We start from the raw sequence: 17,192 nt of genomic DNA on the forward strand, positions 1-17,192 counted from the left end.
AATATGTGAGTCACCTCATATATAGTTCATCAGAATATTTTTTGGGGGTATCCTGTTAACTTTGTCAAATTTATTACATCTATTATTGTGACTGTCTTTTAAATTATGTATTTATTACTGGTTTGGGTGATTACAAGGGAATATTGAGGAATTTGGAGGGGGAAGTCATGAGACTGTCTCAGTGGTGCTTCTGTGGTAGTAGCAGCTGTACATAAGCCAAGAAGTAAAGACTGAGGCTAGGGCTTTCTGGCATGTCAGTACTCTTCCAGAGGTGGGAAAATAGTCATTAGGTTACCTTGTGGACAGCATTCCACTCATGCAAGAATGTCGTTGGTTTTCAAGGCAATGTTAAGGTATCTTGGTTACCAAATTAAATGTTGTTAAAAGTACTATAAAAAATATTGATTGACAAGTTTTGGTATATATTTAGAAGGAAGAATAATAAGATATTTCACTGACTCCCATTAATATTCACTTATGGCATTAACCTGTCATTAAGTATGTTTCTGTATTCCTCCCCTAGGCTTCTCTAAATGCCATGTGGTATGCGGAGGTTGGTCGCTTTCATGTTTTTAAAAATTGTAATAATGCATAGAGTACTTGTGTAATTTCAGTTGAAGAAAGAAGTAGGTGTCAGTGTTTTTCTTAGCTGCTGTAAATTTCTCCCTGCCTGCTGGCCTGAAGTAAAATAATTGCATTGTGCTTAAGCTTGACTATTTTAATTTCTGCTTAAAAATGCACATAGCCTTATGAATATATGTGGCTATTTTTGCCTTTCTTTCTCCTTGGTCTCTGGCTGTATTTGTGCAGTGTCTTGGATATGCTACTTGGTGGTATTTGCAAGGAGCATTTAAAATAATACATGGTATCTCAATTCTCCTGCATAGGTTAAAGAACTCCGAGAGAAGGCTGAGTTTTATAGGAAACGAGTTCAGGGAACCCATTTTTCTCGGGATCATTTGAATCAGATTCTGTCTGAAAACAACCGCTGTTGGGATGTCTCCTCAACCACGAGCTCAGAAGGAACCATTAGCAGCAACATCAGAGCGCTAGATCTTGCTGGGTGAGATGTTCTTAGTGGATGGTGGAAAAGTATGTTATAGAGTAATGTGGATCATAGAATTACGTAGGAACATGATATGAAGACTCAAAATTTGTATAGTCAAGTGGAAATATATCAGCCACTAACTACTTTTAGTTTATTTTTTGTGAAAAGTAAAGCTGAACATACTTGCTTTACACACCTGTGTAGAAATAATGCATAATTTAAATCTGGAAGTTTAGATTTTATCATATTCCTTGTCAGCAATTAAGAGTAAAATGGGGATGACTAGCAGTAGACATAAAACTTTAAAAGTAAAACAAAACAAAAAGACAACAATAATAAAAACTTAGAGAATATTAGCTATTAGTACTTATCCATTATCATTCATTAATGGATTTTTGTGATTGATATGGAACTTTGGCCCTGATTCTGTGGAACAATTCTCTATTTTAGGTTTTAAAGTGAACACAAACTATTAAGAGGAATAGCACATTGATTTGCATCAAATAAAATAGTTTTCTGTTTTCATAGAGTATTAGTATGATCATACACACCACATTGAACTGTAAATTATAATTAGGTGACATCTGATTTTAAAAGTCCACAAAATTTGTTCTTTAACAGTGACTCAAAAAAATTAACCTAATCTAAAATACAAAATTTGAATTGGCTTATTTGGTGTATAAGTACACACGAGTTTGTGCACAAGCCCTAACTGAGTAACTGAACGAATTAAATCGTTGAGGGGGTCCTAGTTTATGTATGCATTTATCAATTGAAAGATACGTGGGAGTTTTGTCAGCAGTAGTACAGGCATATATGTGTGATGGTAGGAGTAAAAGGACATAAATTTATTTTGGAATATTTTAATAGATTATAACTTTAACTTCTATAACATGAACTCTTAGTTTGATTTTTTTCCTTCAATATCCAGGCAAAGCAATATCAGTGGGAAACGTAGTTGTGAACCATGGAAGGAAATGACGAACTTAATAAGTATCAACTGGAAACCTCAAACTACTAAATTTTAAAATAAAACTTATTTTGTTACGCAGAGATCCTACAAGCCATAAGACTTTGCAGAAATGTCCTTCTACACAGCTAGAAGAAAAAAAATCTATCTTGGAGGAACAGCCCCAGAAAACTACCACAGAGAAACTGGGTGTGTCAGATGCTCCCATCCCTGTTAGAAGGCGTCTGGCGTGGGATGCTGAGGACACCCCTGAAGACACACAGAAACAACCGAGGGAGGAGGAGCCGGAGGAGCAGGAGGAGCAGGAGAGGGACAAGCAGGTCAACGTGGAAGAGCCGGAGAAGCTGGAGGTACAGGAAGAATCTAAAGCAGACAAGATCAAAGAAGAGTAAGTGTGTAAAATTAAGTGTGTATGTAGACGCATTATTGTACACAGATAAGTATTTCATTTTGTCCCTAATGATAGTGGTTTACATTTTTGGTTTCATGACTAATAAAAAACAGATTTTACTTTAATGTCATGAAATAGGCATTTCTATATGGTTTATATAATTTGATTCCTTCAGGGATTTGAGTCGCTCAAATCATTAGTCCCACTGCACTAGTTGGGAATTAAACACTTGAACACTGAATTACTTGGGGAGGAAGTAGTTAGTGTTCTTTTTATTTATATCCTGCTAATTATGATTTTTAAGATATGATTAGCTAGATATCTCTGAAAGAATGACTTCCTTTATGACTTAAGGAAAAATAACTAATATTCTTTACTATCAGATGGTTATAGCAAAAAAGAAGTTTTGTGATGTTAAAATAAGTGATTTCTGCAAATAGCTAATTTCTGTTGATTTATATGCAGATTGTTTTGGGGAATGGTTCTCTACCATTGGTTATAGTGTTTTTTGTTCATAGTCCAACCCCCTTATTATTCATTCACGATTTTTGCAGCTAATGGAACCTAGGCTCTGGTTCAGGGGAAGAATTCTCCAGTGTGTTGCTGACTTGCAGTGATCTCCCCTCTTTTTTAGTAGTCAGTTTCTCTTAACTGCATGTGGATATGTTTCTTATTTTTTCAGAAGCAAAATGGCCTTCTCTTAAAGGTTTATGCTTTAACTGCATAATGATGGCAAAGTATTTTTTTTGGTCCTATTTTCTAGAGGACGTGCTTCATAATTGTCTTAATTTGTAGGTCAGAGTCATCTTCTATGTCTTCAGGGAAAGGAGGCAGGCTTCCTACTCCAAAGCTGAGAGAACTGGGTGGAATCCAGAGGACTCATCATGATCTTACCACTCCAGCTGTTGGTAATAGGCGGACACCGTACAGTTCTTATTTCACTTGCTTCCTCTATGTGATAGTTTAGTTTAAATTGAAACAGTGGCATCTTCTGTATTTTTCCAGGTGGTGCTGTGTTAGTGTCTCCATCTAAAGTGAAGCCTCCAGTCATAGAACAGAGGAAAAGAGTATCCTCTCAGGATGGCTTAGAGACTTTGAAGAATGACTTTAGGAAGGTAAATATTTACACATTGGAGAAAAACATCTCTTTGGGAAGTGATTATTTTAGTTACATGCAATAAATACATGAGAGGTTCAGATTTTAGAAAATTCTGTCATATGTGGAGATGATGTTATTAACTTACTTTCAGAAGGCAAAGGCATTGAATTGTTTTTGAGGGTAGTGCCATTGTATTTTGACTGCTTACTGTCAAATATTGTCAGTAGTGACAACAGAGAGAGAGAGAAGAAAAACAGTACTGTTGATTGTGCATCTACTCAGACAGTTTTGTCCAGGCCCTGATTTAACTGGAGATGTAGCAGTGAAAGATGCAGGTAAAAATTCTGGCCCTCACTGAATTCACATTCTAGAGGAGGAGGGAGACAGTAAACAGGATAGTTAGGTAAAACACACAGTATTTTAGATAGTGATAGGGGCTAAGGAGAAGAATAATGCAGGGGAAGTGAGTGGGAATTGGCCAGGGAAGTTCTCACTGAGAGGGTGGCATTTGAGCAGAATCTGAAGCAGGTAAGGGACTGACCCATATGCATATCTAGGAAGGCATTTTACAAAAAGAGCTGCTGCTGCTGCTGTCACTTCAGTCGTGTCCGACTCTGTGCGACCCCATAGACGGCAGCCCACCAGGCTCCCCCATCCCTGGGACTCTCCAGGCAAGAACACTGGAGTGGGTTGCCATTTCCTTCTCCAATGCATGAAAGTGAAAAGTGAAAGTGAAGTCACTCAGTCATGTCCGACCCTCAGCGACCCCATGCAGCAGCAGGTGCAAAGTCCTCCAGTTGAGACAGTGCCTGATTCTTTGAGGAACTGGTAGGGAGTCAGCATGGCTGGAGATGAGAGCAAGAGAGTAGAATGGGCGGTGAGGTCAGAGGCATAATGAGGGATTAAATTGTGTAGGACCTTAGCGGTCATAGCAAAGACTTTGCATTTTATTCAGAATAAAGGAGGAGCAGAGGAATGATATGATTTGACTTAGGTTTTTCTAAGATCACTCTGGCTACTGTATTGGGAATGGACAATAGAGGTGCAAGAGCAAGTAATTGAAACTAGTTAGTCAATTACAGCATCCAGGAAGGAGGTGACAATCATTTGGATTGTAATGGTAGCCGTACCAGGAACTAGATTTGTTTTCTTTCCCCATTGTTTACGCTTTGGTTGCTGGCAGGCCGAGGAGTCATTAAACCTGCTATACACAATGATTTCCCCCCCTTTTTTCCTTAAAAAAGCTACTATCATAACATTAAATCCATAAGTCATTGAATTATCAATAAATTGATATCGATAATTCATTTAGGAATTGAATTAGCAATAAATTATCCCTGTCATTCAGTTGCCGTTGTTTAATATCGTTCTATCTTTTCTACCATAGGAGTTAACAGAATTACTATCATAATATCCAGAAATATTTTTTGCTGGTAACTTTTAATGACATACCTTGAATTGTGGGAGTATTATGGGGCAGCAGCAATTTGGGAAACTTACGTGGAGATGATCATAACAGCTAGCATTTACTGAACACTCACTATGTTCTAGGCTCTGTGCTAAGTACTTTACATGTGTTAATTTGTTCAGTCTTCATAATGACTCTGTGAGGCAAATATTGTTAATATTCTCATTTAGGTGAAACCGAGGTGATACAGCTGCCAAACAGTGAAGCAGAATTTGTCCCCAGGCAGTCTCTTCTCAGAGCCCACTTTTTTAACTCTTAAACAGCACTGTCTCATAAGCCTTGAGAGTAGCATTTTCGTGGTATTGGTTTGTCAAGTACCATCTGTACATTTTGTAAATGATACTAAAAACCCAAGTGTTTGCTAGCTCACTTTATCCAGCAGATGTTTCTTATCCATTTACCTTCATGCTAGATTCTGTGATTGTGATAATAAGCGAAAGTAGACATGGTACACTGAACTTCCATGTAGCTCAGCTGGTAAAGAATCCACCTGCAATTCAGGAGACCCTGGTTCAATTCCTGGTTTGGGAGGATCTGCTGGAGGAAGGGATAGGCTACCCACTCCAGTATTCTTGGGCTTCCCTGGTGGCTCAGCTGGTAAAGAATCTGGCCACAATGCAGGAGACCTGGGTTCAATCCCTGGGGTGGGAAGATCCCCTGGAGAAGGAAAAGGCTACCCACTCCAGTGTTCTGGCCTGGAGAATTTTATGGTCTGTATAGTTCATGGGGTTGCAAAGAGTCGACACGACTGAGTGACTTTCACTTTCAGACATGGTCCATGATTTTACTGAACCTACAGTCCTGTGAGAATCACAGCCCCCAGAAAGTAAAATTAAAACTAGTAATTGTTTCAGAGAAGTAAATACTGCTATTCTGGAAGAAATTGACCCAGTAATGGAGATTAGGAAGCTTCTTAAAAGTCAAGGATGCTTCTTTGAAGAAGTCATAATTGAGTTGAGATACAGAGGAAGAGGAGCTAACTAGGTAAAAAGAGTGAGGAGAAGCATAGCATATGCCAGGATCTGTGGAGAGAAAGGACATAGGGTTTTAAGAAACAAAAGCCAGTCCTGTGTGTGGCAGGAATCAGATGCAAGATGAGGTTGGAAAAGAGAGCAATACTAAGAATATCTTCCATCTCAAGTAAAATAGAAAGCCATTGGAATATTTTAAATATGGGAGTGTTGTGATTGATTCATGTTTTGCAAGATCTTTCTGGCAGCCATGGAAGGCAAGAATAGACTATGGATACCTCTGGAGGCCCATTGCAATAGTCCAGGTAGGAGCTATGATAGCCTGGGCTAGGAAGGTGGGCACAGACATGAGTGAAATTAAAGAATTGTGTGAGGGGAACAACATCAAGGCCTGGTTCTGGGTAGGATAATGGCTCCTAGGTTTCTGACTTACCCAGCAGGATTGATAGAGAGTGCCATGCTCTGAGTAAGAGAACTCTGCACCACAGCCATCTTTGGAGGGGAATATCAGGAGTTTCATTTTCATTCATTCAGTCCACAATTTACTGTGCTCTTACAGTGTGCCAAGCACTGTTAGGATCTGGGGATTCATTGGTAATCAAGATAAAATCTCTGCTGTCATGAAACTTACATTTTCATTGGCCGAATAGACAAATGATTTTTTTAAAAGAATTTCAGACAGTAGTGAGTGCTGTGAATTAAGTAAAACTGCAGACAACCTCCAAGGGGTGGGTGAGACAGTTTTTAAGTCATCAGAACAGGCACCTCTGAGGAGGTGACATTTTAACAAGACCTAGCTAATGAGGGAGGGGCCCAGTGCAGAGACATGGGCCAGAGATTGTTTTCCAGATAGAAAGAACAGCAAGGGTATGTGTACAACAGTGACAGTTTGATAGAGTGAAAAGGCCTGTGGAGCCTGGAGGAAGGAGGCGGAGGAGAGGTGGGGAATGAAGGTGGGAAGGGAGGCTGGGTAAGGAGTGGGGATGTTATTCTAATGTCAGTGGGAAGCCCTTGGAGGATTTCATGCTATTAAACAAATATAAATGTCTGATACACTTGATAAATAAAATTACTGGCTACTCAGTGGAGAGCACTTTATACTGGGGGAGAGTAGAAGCAGTGAGGCCAGTAAGGAGGTTTTTAGGTTCAAGAACAGATCATGAAGTCAGTTAAATTAAACCTGAGAAGCCCATGTACTACAAGTATTCTACAGATTTAATTCAGGTTTTAACAATAATAAAACCAATTTGACGGAAATTCCAAATTCTCTTATGTACAAAAAGAAAAAAAATCAATTTTCATGAGACATCTTCGTAATTAGAAAGGGAAGCAAGTGGAAGATCTATGTTTTTTATCTTATTAATAGATCTTGAGTTTTAAAAATTTGTTTTTTAGAGTGAGACCTCAGGATATCTCCCCTTTGAAGCAATAAGCCAAGCCTTCTAATTGAAGAAAATGATGCTTAAGATCAGAAAGTAGTGTTTTGAACATTGCATTGATAAACTCAAAGTTAGTAACTAAAGGCAACAATTACAAGGAGTAATCAGGAAAATTTGGAGCTATATTTGATTTTACTGGTTTACATTATCCTAAAAGTGAAGTTATACAGGGATTTTGACCCTCGTGATACAAATTCATTGTGGAAAGACAGAAAATACTGACCAAACCAAAAAAGTTAAAGTCATACCTACTGTAGAAACAGCCATTGTTGAGTTTGAGTTATTTAGATATAAAGTGTATTTGTTTATTATACTGTAGATAAGTTTTCATAATATATTTTTCCTCGCCTAGCAATGTATTATAAATGTACTCCCATGTAATTAATTTATAATTTGATTTTTAATTGTGAATATGATATCTGTAGTTATACTATAGTTTTTTTTAAAGGCTAGATGCTTATTGTTGAAACATTTATTAAAACTAGATGCCTATTGTTATGTCTTAGTTTTCCTGTTTTGAAAAATGCTGTGAAGAAATCATCCATCCTTTACCTACATTTTTGTTCTTATTGTTGTTACCTCTTTTTATGTAAAGATTCCTTAAGTATTAATTTTGTGGTCAGAGAACCACAGTGTTAAGGCTTTTGCTGTGATTTACCAGCTCCCCTGTAAAGTTGTGCTCCCAGTAACACTGATGAGAGTGCCAGTGTTACTACGTCTTTGTCAACTCAGGTTATTAGTTTGTTTCTTAAAATTTACTTTTATAATTTGTTAAGTAAAAAATTAGTACTTATATTAATGCTTGTATTTTGAAATTATTTGATGAGTGAGGTGTAGAATGTGTTTGCTATTTGTAGTTTGTATATGAATTGTTGATATATGTCCTTATTTTACCTATAAATTAGTTTATCTTGCTACTTTTAAAGAAATATTTATGTATCAATGGTGATTCATTGTCAGTCCAGTAAGTTGTGTATTTTCCCCAAGTTTGTCATTTTTCTTTTTTCTTTTTTAAAGTATTTATATATTGTTTTTATTTAGGTAAGTATCATTATATTGGTTGTTAGTCCTATAAAATCTTCCCCACATGAAGGTTTCATAAATTTTCCCCATATTTTTCCCTATTTCATTTATGGTTATTTGTGTATTTAAATGTTTGTTTTATTTATATATGTGTACCCACATATGCTTTTTTTGTTGTTGTTATCTAGAAAGAAAGTCGTGCTATATCCCTCCTGACTTCTCCAGCTGCTGGTATTAAAACAGTTGATCCCTTGCCTTTGAGGGAAGATTCTGAACCCAATATCCCCAAATTTGTTGAGACAACTCTTCCAGTTTCAAAAATGCCAGAATACCCACCTAACACACCTGGGAAATCTGCTTCTCCACCCTGTGCCACATCCTACTGGCATCCTTCTCGTCGAATTCAGGGCTCCCTGAGAGATCCGGAATTCCAGCATAATGGTAATTATTTAGGTTTTAATTTTTTGTCTGTTAAAATGAAAGTGCTATATTGATAGATACAGAGGCTATAAGTGTACTGTGTTATTTAGTTTTAGTTAACATGGTAGATTTCTTTAAACAGAAAAAAAATCTCATCTTTGACACACTAAGTTGTGCTGTCCCCAAGTTCACTTTGGTCTAAGTGTGAGATGTGTCTCACGTTCTTTTCCAAAAATGTATAGGCAACCCATTAGATGCCATAGCACCTCTTCCCCAGGTATGGCAACCAAAGATGTCTTCAGACATTACCAAATGTTACCTGGATATAGAATTCAAGTCATAAATATTTTCCTTCAGTTTTATTAGCTATTGCTCTGCTCTTTTTTTACGTCCATTATTATTGTTGAGAAATCTGATGCACCTTTTATTTTTGATCTTTTGTGTGTGACTTTTTTCCCCCTGACAGCTCTTAGCATCTTCTCTTTATTCTTAGTGCTCTGAAATTTTATGGTGGGTCCCTTTTCATTCATTTTGCTAGTACTCAGTAGAGCTCTTCAATCTGAAAAGTCATGTTCCTCAGTTCTGGGAAATTTTCTTAAATTATTTAGTCAGTAATTTCTTCCCCTCCAGTCTCTCTTGCTCCCTTCTGGCACTGTTATTTTTCAGATGTTGGACATGTCGAAGATGCTGTTTCTTATCTTAGCTGTCATATTTTCCATCTCTGTCTTTTTGTTTTAATTTGAAAGGGTTACTAATTTTTATCTTCTGCTTGAGTTTTAAAATATGTTGCTACATTTTTAATTTCTAAGTTTTTTTTTTTAACTCCTTTTATATAAGCATTCTGCTATTATTTCATGGATAGCATGTTTTACCTGGTTGAGGAGATAAGTGATACATATGTATAATGCCCCTATTTGGAATATGGTTTCTCCTTTCCCCGAGTTGAATCTAGTGTCTTTCAGTCAAAGTGGCTGTGATAAACCTTCTTTAGCAATAAGACCTCAATTCCTCTTTTGGGAGATGGGCAGTTACCCTGCTGTGCAAAATTAAAGATGGATCTGGTAGATTATTTTGTAGAAAGACAATTAGATTCCTGATTCAGTTTTCCCTTCCCTTCAGCTTTCAGTGGTACTCAGTACTCCCAACCACCCAGCCATCAGGGGAGCAAATCGATTGCTTCTTGGTTTCCCTTCTCTGCTGCCTTAGGATTCAGCTCCATTGGCTGTGATAACCACACACTCACTGCCTTCCATTTGCTTTCCACTTTTTAAACTTTTGTTTCTGTTTTCTGGTTTCCCATTTTATTTGTCCTAGATGTATATTGCTTTTGTACATGTGTATAGTCCAATTGTCATCTTTAAAGAGAAGCTTATAGTATTTCTTTCAAGTTAGATTAGTATTGTCATTGAGAAGAATCCTAGGAGGTTATCCCCTATTTGTTTACATATTTGCTAAGCATATTATAAATTAATAAATGGCCCTTTGGCAGGAATTTCTATTAAAGGTATAAAATTAAACTTTTTGACAGTCTACCTTCTCTTCAAATTGATTGTAAGATATATTGTTGGGTGGCTTTGAAGGATAATTTCTTACGGCTTTTTTTTTTTAAAGTGGGAAAATCAAGGATGAACAATTTCCAGTTACCTCAGCATGAAGCCTTTAATGATGAAGGTATTTCAATAGTCAAATAACACAAGATAAAAGTATATTTTATTAGATAGTAGTTAATAATAGTATAATAATTTTATATTCGGTTAGCACTTTATAGTTTACAGAATACTTCCATAGATGTCTTTTCATTAGATCCCTAAAACTCTGTGAAGGGGGTAAACTATTCCCATTTTATACATGAGTAAAGTAGGCACTAAGCCTTGAAGAATCTGTTTTAAAGCAAATGGATGGCAAGAGATGCATCACACCCACGATCAGCACTCTGTTTTCCGCCCTGGCTGACTGGTGGCTCAGGAATTCTGCCTAGCATTACATCCATCATTTTCTTCAAATGTCTGTATATTCTCAAAAAATACATGATTAGGGAAAATGAGTGTTTTTCTCTTGTGTAGTTTTTATTCTGAAAAATTCGGTTACTGATAATGGTGGCAGGAGAAATTTTGAATTCTTGATGTTGAACAATTGAAATGACTATTTTAATGCAACCTAAGAAGTATAAAATTACTGTTTATAAATTTTGAATTTGAAAGCAAATTTGAATACTTTATGTATTATGACTTCACACACATTGAAGGTTCTTTCCTCTTAGCAAGTTTGAGACACCTTTCAGAATTCAGTGAGCTAGAAATCAAGTTGTTATGTTTTGAAATGCCAATATCTGGACACTGAATCCTGTCTTGTTTTCTTTTTAATGGAAGAACAGTGTTTACAAATAACTTGATAATTGATTTGCTTACTCAGAATGAGGAATTTCAGTAATAATGAAGGGTAGCATATTGAAGTCAGACATCATTTCTATATTAAGTGAAATTACTTTAGAAATGTGATGTAGGTACCATGTGAAGGTATGACATTTTGTTTTTAAAATGTGAAGGTTTCTTTTGCTCAAACAGCTGTGCTTTTTAAAGTAGGACAAGACAGTATGATGATGAATTGTTTCCAAGTAATACCAAAATCACAGTCCATGTATTTGTGTAATGACATAGTGGTATTTAAAAAAAAAACAAAATGCTCATTTAATATTGAAATGTTTGATTTCTAAATATGATAAACTTGGAAAATTACTGTGAACGATCCTAAAAATACTAATCTTATATTTTAATAGATTATGTGTTTCTGATAGTCAATATTGACATTACAGAGCTTGATGCTTTTAATTTTCATTGATGTTTTGAAACATAGTATTTTTATAAGAGATTTTTTGCACTGAATATAATTCTTTCATTGCAGATGAGGACAGATTATCTGAAATTTCTGCTCGCTCTGCAGCTTCTAGTCTCCAGGCTTTTCAAACTCTGGCACGAGCTCAGAAAAGGAAGGAGAATTTCTGGGGTAAAACATAACTAGGCAGACACCTAGTTGAGTTGCTTTTATCTGGGGGAACCATTGGCATACTTTTTCATTATTACTTTACTATGTTAAGACTTCAAGTATTTGGATTTTTTGCTAACATTTCTCACTTAAAAAGAATTTTTTTTTTTTTGCAATACTCAATTCAATCTACTGGAAAATTTTTAACACAGGTTCATGAAATTTTAACTTTTGAAGAAGTCTTTTTGCATCTGTTCCCAAAGTATAAAGACATAGATTATATAGTTTGTCACATGTTCTAACTTATATAAAGTATCAGGGCTAGCTGGTAGAATTGTGAATTTCCCCTATCCAGAGAATATTCTTAAATATGAATAAAGTAAAAATTAAGATCTAAATGTGAAGTATAGATTACCTGAAGATGGGGTTTATGTATCTTTACAATTGTAGATGTCATAAGATGAATTTGTTGTTCCTTTAACTTTTGCTGTGGTGTTTATTTTAGTACCTTCTGTTTGTGGTTACAGTGTTAAAATAATTGTACTTCATATTGAAAATACTAGCTTTTGTATATACTTTTCTTATTTATGTAACAAAGTTTGCTGAGAGAATATGTATATTTTTTATCTTTGTGTGTATTCTGTTTGTATAAGGACTTTGGCTTACATTTGAATAATGTCTGAATTTTGAAAAATTATGGAAAATTAAAACTTTGTAGATATTTTGAAATAAAACGATCAACTGTTTCAATTCTGGTTTGTTTCAAGCATTTCAAGGGTTTGACTTCTCTAGAGAGTTATTACATGGAAAAAATGATTATCTTTTAAAAACATATTACTCACAACAGCTTAAGCACATCATACTTCTTTTGCATTTTCCAAATGCAGCAAAACAGTCCACAATATTTTTGCACAAATATAGGAAAAAATGTAGAATTTCCACGGCAGACTCATTTTTTAAAAATTTGACACAAACTTTTTGATTATACTTTTGTTCTGTGATCTTATTCTTTATCTTGCAAATCATGATAAACTTAATTTTCTAAAAAAATATGGATTTCATAAAATATAATACATAAAATATTTACATAAATATTTACAATAGACAGAAGTTACTGAAGATAATACACAGAATATTGATGCCTGCTGGTTAGAAAACAAGTGTATAGTCTGTGTTCTAAAGTGCTTAATTTGGTCAAGAGTGCTTTTGCAAATCACTGGTTCACAATAAGGGCCTTAAAGATCTTATGTTATCATGAGGTTATAAAGAACTGTAGGCATTCAAACTGTTTGCTTACATTCCACAGACCTTTTAAAACTGTTGATTTAAAAAGTTACTAAGCCCCAGCAATCTCACTACTGGGCATGTACCCTGAGAAAATCAGAATTCAAAAAGACTCACGCACAATTATGTATAATAAACTGCAGTTATTAAAAATTTTACAGTTCAGGGACTTCCCTGGTGGTCCAGTGGTTAAGACTGTCTACCAATGCAGGAGGTGCAGGTTCGATCCTTGGTTGGGGAGCTGAGATCCTACACGCCTTGTGACCAAAAAACCAAAAACATACAACAGAAATGATACTGTAAAAAATTCGAAACAGACTTTAAAAATGATCCACATAAAAAAATCTTTAAAAAAGTATATAAAAATTTTACAGCTCAGTGAGTTTGGAAAACATGTATACATCTGTGAAACCAACACCACAACCAAGATACACTACATTTCCGTCATCAAAAGTTTCCCCATTTCACTTTGCAGTTCAATCCATCCCTCCCACCCCAGTCCTCAAGGAAATCACTAATCTGCTTTCTGTCAGTTTATAATAATTTTATATACAGTGAACCATCTTTTTTATCTGGCTTTCACTCAGCATGTTTTTGAAAGTCATCTATGTGTTGGGCACCTATGTTCCCTTTTAATCCACTCACATATGGTGGACTTTAGGGTTATTTGCAGTTTGGGACTATAATGAATAATTAAAGTCTATTGTGCAAATCTTTGTATAGACAAGATTTTTCATTTCTCTGGAAAATCCTAGGTAATTCAATTTTTTTATCTTCAATATAGCTTCAAGTATATGATACACCCTATTATAAACTGGCGATTTGTATTTTTTGTTGAAATTGGTACCTCAAGCTAGACAGGAGAACAAACATCAGGATCACAATGGAAGTAGCACACCAATTGCCTCTGTTCTTTGTCCCTATCTTCACCCCAGATGCTGAGATGCTCATGTGTCCCTGGTTGAGAACTCAGATTAAAATACTCATACATATAATTCAAATTTTGTATACGTGTATGGGAATGGATATTCATGTTGGATCTCATCTCAATCTCGTGGGAGTCTGAACTCCCAAGTTAAGAACTCTTCAAGGATTATTTTTGAGGATTAAGGGTAAAACACATGATAAACGTGCTTAGTGGGGCTTCCCAGGTGGCTCAGTGGTAAAGTATCTGCCTGCCAAGCAGGAGACCTGGGTTTGATCCCTGGGTTAGGAAGATCCCGTGGAGGAGCAGTAATCCACTCCAGTAATCTTGCCTGAGAAATCCCATGAACAGAGGAGCCTGGTGAGCTACAGTCCATGAGGTCACAAGTTGGACATGACTTAGTGAATAAACAACAGCAACAGCAAAACATGCTTAGTACCTGGTGGAATATATTACCTTGAGATGTAAGTATACATATTATCATTTTACAGATGGGGAAACCCTCTTAAATGACTGGACTAAGACCTGATAGCTGGTGGGTTCAATCTAGGTCTTCTTCGATCTATCCACACTGCCTACTCTGGAGTGTTTATACTAAAATTGTGAGTCCTACTGTGATTCAATTTTCCCTGGTTGATTCATTTGGAAGTTAATTTTTTTTTGACTTCATCATCTTAGAAGATAAACATTTTTCTTTCTAGTCAGGTAAAAAAGTATATGGGAAACAAGTTGCACTGGTAGAGTCAATCAGAATAAAAGTGAGAACATTCAAAACAAATTTGTTCTCATAGAAGTAGTGTTGCATCTGCCTACAGAGGGAGCTCAGGATGGATTATGTACCTTTGTTGCAGTTACAGACACCCCCGAAATATTTATCACAACTTCTAGAAGTTTACCAAGGGAATAAATACTCTAAAATGGTGGATCATCCTAGAATCATTTATGTTTGGTTTTGGAATATGTTTTATGACCTTTTACATGTGGTGGCATTAGTCATGATGCCGTGCTCAGGGCACAGTCTTTGTCAAGCTGCCATCATCACTCTTTCAAAATGAGTCAGTGCAAAGGCTACCACAGGCAAAAGGCTACCACAGGCAAAAGAACAGTCCCTGTCATTGGATGAGCTAGGGTTGTGCCCTGCCTGAGAAAACAGCCTGCAGTCTAGCCAAGTGAATTAAAAGCAAGCCAGTTCACTAATGGTGATCCTGCAATCTGAGTTGACCTTATGCATCTTTCTCCTATGGTGAATGGAGGCATAGAAAGCTCCAGCCTTTTTTGTTCCTTTCAGATTCAAATTGTCTTAAACTCTGTTTCATATTTCATTTCCACCTGATCCTACAAGTCCTGCTAAGGGTAGCAGCCTCTCTCAAACAGAGGACGGCTCTCCTGCTCTACTATGCCTGCTATAACGCAGGTAAGAAGAAAGAGTAGTCATCCTAAACATGGCATCTGTTCCTTGGTGGTGCAGTAGATAAGAATCTGCCTGTCAATGCAGGGGTTGCAGTTTCCATCCCTGGTCCAGGGATGTGGACCTGGTCCACATGCTGGGAAGCACCTAAGCTCCACAACTCCCAGCCTGAGAGCCAACTACTCCTAACTACTGAGCCCACACTCCAGAGCCCGAGAGCCACAACTGCTGAGCCTGCGGGCTGCAGCTACTGAAACCTGAGTGCCCAGAGCCTGTGCTCCACAACAAGAGAAGCCATTGCGATGAGAAGCTGAGCACTTCAACCAAAAGAGGGCCCTTCTCACGGCAACTAGGGAAAGCCCACGCAAACAACGAAGACCCAGCACAGTCCTTAATTAACTAAATAAGAATTATTTTTTTTAATGACTATATAAAAATGGAATCTGCTTCTCTTCCGCTAAATGCTCCTTACCCATTACTCCCCAGGACCATATCAGAGTGTGTTCTTGGCAATAGAGAGATGCGTGGGGCCACCTAGGTCCCTTTGGAAGTCAGAGAAGGAAGCTAACAGACATAATGATGTTTGGGGAATTCGAACCACACAACCAATTCGAGCCACATAATGGACAATTTCGATAATGTTGGGAAAATTTTCAGTTTCTCACTATGTATTTTACATCCAGTAGTATAGTGAAGCTGACTTTTGGGTCAATGCTAAATATTCAGAACTTTTGTGAGCAGGTTGTTAAACCATCAGTAGCTTGAAATTGACCACTTGAAAACGGTGGGCTAGGGTTTCCTCCCCATTACCCCCAAAGGCAGTTTATAAACTTACTGCAGCAGCCACTACACACATCTTTTTGTTTTTTGTTTTTTCATATAATTTGCCTGATAGAGAAAACAATCCACTTCAGGAAGGAGAAAAGAGCAGCTCAAATAAGCTGCTATAAGATTTACTAAACCATTCACATCTTCCTTGGCTTATAAAACTAAAGTGGTTTAGTTTCCTTTCTTGGCTGAAGTCTACCTAGAAAATAAAAATAAGCCACAAATAGCAGATACTAGAATGTAAAAGGACACTATCCACGATCCACCCATAAGACTACCCAGAGGTGGGGCCTGGAAATCTGTATATGTCTTCCTTGGGTGATTTTGATATTCAAGTAGTTTGGGAACCACTGGTTTTGGGGTTACAGTGGAATCCCAACTCAACTTTGAACAAGCTGGTTAAGCTCCTTTGAGTCTGCTTCTCACCTATAAGACTTAACAATTAAATGACTTAAAGTCTGTAAGGACATTTCATGTATGTTACCCAAATATCATTCTGCAACCAAGCAGAAGCCCCTCTCCCTCCAAGTACAGAACCAAGCAGTTAATGATTAGGACAATAGAGTCTACCCACAGCAGCCCCCTAAGCTATTCTGCAGGCAGATCATCCAGGCAAGACATCTGAAGGTAGAGTCAATCAGTCTGTACTCAACAGAGAAGGAGGCAGAACTCAACCTCCTGCCTCAGTGATTCCCTGAGATTCTCTCCCCAACCCCCATCTACCATTTTTTCCTTTAAAAACTGTCATGGCTGAGCAGAATCTTTGGAGTTGGTCTCAGGACATGAGTCTACCTTCTCCCCAGACTGCAGGCTTTTCTGATTAAAGTGACTTTCCTTTCTACTACACTTGCCTCTCGAATTATTGGTTTATGAGCACCGAGCAGCCAAACCTGGGTTCAGTTACAATCCAATTTTGAAGGCAAATTTTTATTAAAA

At 36.9% G+C, this 17,192-nt stretch overlaps 1 protein-coding gene and 1 non-coding gene across 2 annotated transcripts in view; both read left to right on the top strand.

Moving 5' to 3' along the window:
* The window catches only part of MDM1 (Mdm1 nuclear protein), a 28,016-nt gene extending 16,173 nt beyond the window's left edge, over positions 1-11,843 (top strand). The window contains 8 exon segments of the mRNA XM_068971364.1: positions 524-553; positions 888-1,063; positions 2,101-2,410; positions 3,212-3,317; positions 3,415-3,524; positions 8,598-8,850; positions 10,441-10,500; positions 11,731-11,843. Of these exon segments, the coding sequence (XP_068827465.1) occupies positions 524-553; positions 888-1,063; positions 2,101-2,410; positions 3,212-3,317; positions 3,415-3,524; positions 8,598-8,850; positions 10,441-10,500; positions 11,731-11,843 (1,158 nt within the window).
* Positions 11,844-14,240: 2,397 nt separating this feature from the next.
* On the top strand, positions 14,241-14,311 carry TRNAG-GCC (transfer RNA glycine (anticodon GCC)). Its single transcript has one exon. It is a non-coding gene; the product is annotated as a tRNA-Gly (tRNA).
* Positions 14,312-17,192: the final 2,881 nt, after the last annotated feature.

The sequence above is a fragment of the Capricornis sumatraensis genome, chromosome 4 (genome assembly GCF_032405125.1).
Source record: "Capricornis sumatraensis isolate serow.1 chromosome 4, serow.2, whole genome shotgun sequence".
Lineage (NCBI taxonomy): Eukaryota > Metazoa > Chordata > Mammalia > Artiodactyla > Bovidae > Capricornis > Capricornis sumatraensis.